Raw genomic sequence first — 6000 nt, forward strand, 5'->3', positions numbered from 1 at the left:
CGTTTGTATGAGAAAAAACATACATTTTACCCCAGATTTTCCAAAATCATCGATTCACCGGTTTTTATCAGTTTTGGTCAGTTCCGACTAGTTTAATAACATATTTGATCCAACAATCAGACCAGACCGGTGACTCATCCGATTTCCAATTCGATCGGTCCATCGGTCTATTCAATTTTTAAAACACCATGTTGTATGCCGGACCGATCCAACAGATATTTTTATATAATAAAAATATATATTTTTTAAGATTAATGTATTTTTTATTTTTTAGAAGTTAAAAAATTATATTACTAAAATCAATTTCATTTAACATTTTATTTTTAATTGATAATAAAATTAAAACACTCATCAATCATTTAAAACAATCATAATAAAAAATACATTGTCAAAACTTCTAAAAAAAACTTAAATATAAAGTCTTCTACTATATTAAAAAAAACATAGAAGTTTATTCCATAAGTATAATTTTTAAATTAACAATCATTTATAAATGATTGTTATTATTATATATTTTAAATAGGTTTAATTATTTAACTAACATAAAAATAATTTAAAAAATTATTTTTTAAAATCAATTAGTTAAAATTATATAAATACAATATAAAAAATTGAGGCCCTAGGCGGTAGTCTTGGTGACCTACCCCTAGGAACGACCCTGATTGTATGAAATAGATATAAAATATCAATTCATTAAAAGTTGCATGAACATTCTAAATTGTCATTTTACTATATATTATTTACACCAAGAAAATGACATTTAAGTAACCAATAAATTACCTTTTATGTCTTCTCCTATAAAAATATGATATGTGACATTCATTTTCCAACCTTTATCCATTAGATCATAATTAAATATTACATCCATTTATTTTTTCTCTTAATTAAAATTTGAAATTTTTCTCACATTTCTTTTTCCCACACTTTCTCAGTTTCATTTTTTTTTCTATTTATTTATTGTCACTAAAAATATTAATCATCTATTTTTTAATTTTGATAAAATTAATAATTTATTTTACCTCACATATCACTATCAACACAATATCTATTTTATTTTAATCAATTAATGCCTTATTTGAGAGATAAAATTCTTATTTTTAAATATTAATTTTTTCTTTCTCTTTTTCACAATATTTGTTGTATAATTATTTAATACAATTAAATTTGTATAATGATTGTCCAGTTTACAAATAAGTAAATCATTTTAAATTTTACATGTATCAAATAATTTTTTTATCTCATGGATCATTATCAACATAGTGTTTATTTTATTTTAATTAATAATTTGTTTTAATTTTAAATAGAAAATCCTTATTTTAAAATATCAAGATTTTCTTTTTCTTTTCTTTCTTCTTCTCACGAATAATTTTTTTCTTCTTTTTGCATGATTATTTAATAGAATTGAGTTTATATAATTATTTTTTATTTTACAACTAAGTAATTCATTCCAAATTTAAATATGTAAATAAATATATTTTATATTATATAAAATAAACTTTATATTTTGCATAATACATATTTTATTTTAATAAATAATTATCTTAATTTAAAATTTAAAATCTTTATTTTTGAATATTAAATACTCTTTTTTCTTTTATCTTATATATATTTTTTATATTTTAATATAATTGAATTTATATAATTATTATTTATTTTAAAATTAATATATAATTTCAAATTTAAACACATATATAAATATATTTTATATCATATCAAACAACGGCCTCACAAGTATCTAATTAGTTAATTAAAGAAACTCTAAAAAAAAAAAAGAGGGAAAAGAAAAAGCAAGAATTTAGTTTGTGTTGAAATAATGGTTACATTGACATTAGCATCTATACAATATATAAAGAGAAAACTTTTATCTATAACAATATATAAAAAGAAAACTTGATTTTAGTGTAGCCTATTTTGTTTACCAAATTTTACCCTTAAATAACTTACATAATAACTTCTATTGAAATTACTATTATCATCATATACATAACTTTTTATTATTAATTTCTTATATAATTTTAAATTAAAATTAATATTAAATAAAAAATTAAATAAAAATATCGTGTATATTTTCACACGTGTTTATTAAAAAAACGGACAGACGGGTAAAGAGTGTCTGTTTGGACGCTACTCCCTTAATAAAGACAGTTTTGCAATCCATTTGGTCGCTAGTGAATGAAGTAAGCAATGGGGAGGCGATCATACAAGAAAGAATTAGGATGCATAGCCTGCAAAGAATTGGGCGAACTCGGAGCCGGAAAACCCGGTTGGGTGGTCGACAACCCCAACCTTCTCTCCGCCATCGACACACACTTCATCCTCCTCGCCAACCGCTCCACCATCCTCCTCCTCTCATGGTCTGATTCCAACCACTCTCCGCTCAGGATCCGACCCGAATTGTCCCCCATCGATGTCGAATTCATCTTCGTCGTTGAATGGTTGGTCTTTGATGACATCCACGTCATCGTCGCTGGTACTTCATCTGGTTATTTGCTCATTTACTCCCTCCGCGCCGAATTGATTCATAGGCAGGTAATCAAATTCAATTTCTCTTCTCTTCTAGATTATCATTTTCATCGGGACCTGAAGGGGTTAGGTCATGATTTATTTGATTAACTACAAGGGTTAGGGTTGAATAGCAGGCTATTTCAATTTTGTATTGTATCAAAATCAATGATGTTTCTTATATCATGTATCAATTTGATCTTCTTAGATGATTTATCCTGGACGAGTTTTAAAGTTAAGAGTTCGTGGAACAAAGAAAGACCTGATTCAAGATAGTTCCTCAGAAGAGTTTTGTCTCATTATGCCCGGTGTCATTGCCCGTTTTGATGGCTCTGTTATTCAGGTAAAACTGTTTTTAGGTATCCAGGAAATCAAAATTCGGCTTAAACATAAGGACATTTTTTAGTTTGAAAAATTGTTTTGTTTTCATTTTTAATATTTTTAAAATTTTCCATTGTTTCCTATTTTCTGCTCAAATTTTTTATAACATAAATGGAACGTAAACAACCGGTGACTTTCCGATTAGAAGAATGAACAAAAACAAAAATTATCATTTTCTCAAACTTTATTTAATAATAGTAAAGTAAGTGATAATCCCTAGTGATTAAGGGTTGTTAGAGACTTTAGAGTTTGTTGTATGGCTTAGAGCTAACTCAAGTAGGTATGTGGGAAACTCTGGGTATCTAATATTTGTGTGAATGTGAGATTGTCTCCCTCAACTTCAAGGTTGAGATACTTATAGCAGTACTGGGCCTGGATCTTCGGCCCCTTGGGTATAGCAAACACTTCGAGAGAGTGTCGGAGTGGGTAGTTAGTCCCCTGTTATTCAGGAGAGCGTGGATAACTTCCCTGAGACTTCTTCTGCCATGTTGTGACTAAGGACACATCACCTCTCACTATTGCACGCTTTGGGCGAATTATCGAGGACGTGGGCGATGTATCTAAGGAGAGGGCGTCTCATCTAGAAAATGGGTGCTCAAACTAAGAAACGAGCTACCAGTAAGGTGCTATGGGCGAGATGTCATGTCCCTTGCCTCTGCATCGAGATCCTTTACAAATATACTAATACACAAATCAAAGTCATAATCCTTGGCGTGAAATTGTAAAAATATGGATACTTTACTTTATCCTGTAAAATAAGATGTTGCATTGACAGGGATCTGAGACTTATAGTCTGCATGTTGGATTGGGGTACTTGATTGTGAGTCTAATAATAGTCTTTGTTTGCAATGTTGGAATGCAGAATATGCTTCAGAAGTGGTTTGAAGAAGCCAAACCCCAATTTCGGAATCAAAAGCAAAAGAACCAAGATTCAGAGGATTTTGAAATTTCTCAAGTAAAATTACCTTTCCCGTTGTGGAATATTGGTAAGTATGGTACTTGCGTCGATGCAACTATTACTGGCATAATGCCTCCACCGCTGATGGAACATCAGGTAAGATAATTTTAATAATCATGTTATGCTTTCTATACTTATATTTGTTTGTATACATTAATATCAACTAGTGTCCAGACGGGCACGTGAAAAGGGTATATTTGAAAGGAAAAAAAAGTTACACCAAATTACTATTTTGCCTTTTTATATATATATATATATATATATATATATATATATATATATATATATATATATATATATATATATATATATATATATATATATATATATATATATATTAGTATAGATGAAGACTTTCAAATGATTACAAAAATTAACTTCCAAACACATTTCCTTTTCAACATTAATATCAATGAAGACTTACATAATTACAAAAATACCTGATCATTTAAATATCATGAGCATTCAATATTGTTACTTGAATAATAATATTATTATTGTTCTGAAAATGAAGCTCTCACCTCTTCAGACTTGTCATGTCCAGCAAATAACTTCGTGAGAGCTTCCTGGTCACCGCTCTGGAAACAAACAAACAAAAACCACATAAACAAACACTCGAGAAAAGAAAGGAAGTTGAAGCACAATGTTTGAAAGGAACGCACCTTCAAGGAGGAAAAGCCAGTAATGGTCTTAAGATCAGAGTTAGAGGAGGATATAGGGAAGCAACTGAAGTGGTGCCATTTAGTAATGTCCAAGCGTCTCGCCATGTGCCTTGAGACCAATCCCAGTCTTAGGGTTTTGGATTGTATGGGTTCAGAGCATTTCTTGCACATAGAACGGTTCGACTTCGCATACTCCGCGACAACCTTGGACGGCACCATCGACAAGTTTTGAAATGAGAGAGAACAAGCGTTCACAAAAATGGCGAAAATAGAACAAGAGGCAATCAACAAGAAGACTTTGGGAGTTTGCAGCATGAAAAATGAAATGATAATTTAGTAGCTTCCTATAAATAAAAGTGTTAAAACTTCTACAGGATTAACTTGTACTATTGTACACAATAATTTTCTACAAATTATAGTAAAATAAACTAGGGTTTTATAAAGGATCAACTTGTATGGATATATAGAACATAATAAACTACACACTCACTATATATAAATTGAGAAAAACCCTAAAACGAAACGTAGTAAAGCAATATATGTAAGCATTTTCAGAGATAAGAGCGTAAAAAACGGTATCTTTGTAATGTTATTTGAGTTGAGTGATACCTTGGATACTTAAATGAACGAGTTTCTGAAATTTCTGGAACGCGCACACGAAATAGCTGAAGGATGTGAGATGAAGAAGAATGAGTTTGGCGCCTATGGAGTATGACGTCAGTGATGGAGGGAGAAGAGGTGGGAAGATATTTTTTGAAGGTGAAGAACAACTATAATAAATTAGTGGAATCAATCGAGAAAGAACACACAAAAAGAAAAAGTAACACATAAGAAAATGAATAATTTTAAAATACTAAAATAAAATTGAAGACATTTTAGTAAATGCAATACTTTTTTAAATATCAAAGTTTAAATTCTTCATTTGATTAAGAGGATTTGGAAGAAAAAAAATATGTTTTTGGAGGAGTTTTGCTCGTTTCCTCCTCCACTCCTCTTTCCTCATAAAATTTGAACCAAACACATTTAATTCAAAATATTCCTTCTCACCCCCTTCCATACCTATGAACAGAATACACCCTGATTAAAACAAAGATTAAATATAGTGTAAGCCAAACTCTTAAATTAATCTAAGGGATGAGATTATGACTATGTTTGGATATCATAAAATGAAAGTACTGGAATGAAGTGGAGCAGAATAGAACGAATGTGTTTATTCTATTGTATAGAAATTTTAGAAGGGAATAAGATAAATGGTTCATTCTGGCCAAATTAGAAGGAAAGAAACATGGTGTAAATGATAGAATAAAATAAAATTCATACCATGATCGCTCGACTGGGTGAGTCGAGAATGGGATACAAACTGCAAGTGCACAGTTCTATCGCGTAGTTTTAAAAGATATCGATCCCACAGGGACTTATGAATCGATATACCGTTATCTAAGGTTACTACGTAAATCTAAGGTGAAAATGTTTGATTGTTTGGGAAAAACTAAGAGC

At 29.9% G+C, this 6000-nt stretch overlaps 1 protein-coding gene across 1 annotated transcript; it reads left to right on the forward strand.

The window, feature by feature from the left end:
* The first annotated feature begins 2184 nt into the window (after positions 1-2184).
* On the forward strand, positions 2185-3946 carry LOC127130493 (uncharacterized). The gene is made up of 3 exons (XM_051059493.1): positions 2185-2529; positions 2711-2845; positions 3659-3946. The coding sequence occupies exons 1-3, from the start codon at positions 2185-2187 to the stop codon at positions 3944-3946; spliced, it is 768 nt and encodes a 255-aa protein (XP_050915450.1).
* The last annotated feature ends 2054 nt before the right edge of the window (positions 3947-6000 follow it).

This window comes from Lathyrus oleraceus, chromosome 3 (genome assembly GCF_024323335.1).
Source record: "Lathyrus oleraceus cultivar Zhongwan6 chromosome 3, CAAS_Psat_ZW6_1.0, whole genome shotgun sequence".
Taxonomy (NCBI): Eukaryota; Viridiplantae; Streptophyta; class Magnoliopsida; order Fabales; family Fabaceae; genus Lathyrus; species Lathyrus oleraceus.

Excerpts from the sequence above, each read along its gene's own strand:
- LOC127130493 (XM_051059493.1), top strand. The coding sequence starts at position 2,185 with ATGGGGAGGCGATCATACAAGAAAGAATTAGGATGCATAGCCTGCAAA. Across the intron at positions 2,530-2,710 it reads CCGAATTGATTCATAGGCAG|ATGATTTATCCTGGACGAGT; the intron begins GTAATCAAATTC and ends TGATCTTCTTAG. Across the intron at positions 2,846-3,658 it reads TTGATGGCTCTGTTATTCAG|GGATCTGAGACTTATAGTCT; the intron begins GTAAAACTGTTT and ends TTGCATTGACAG.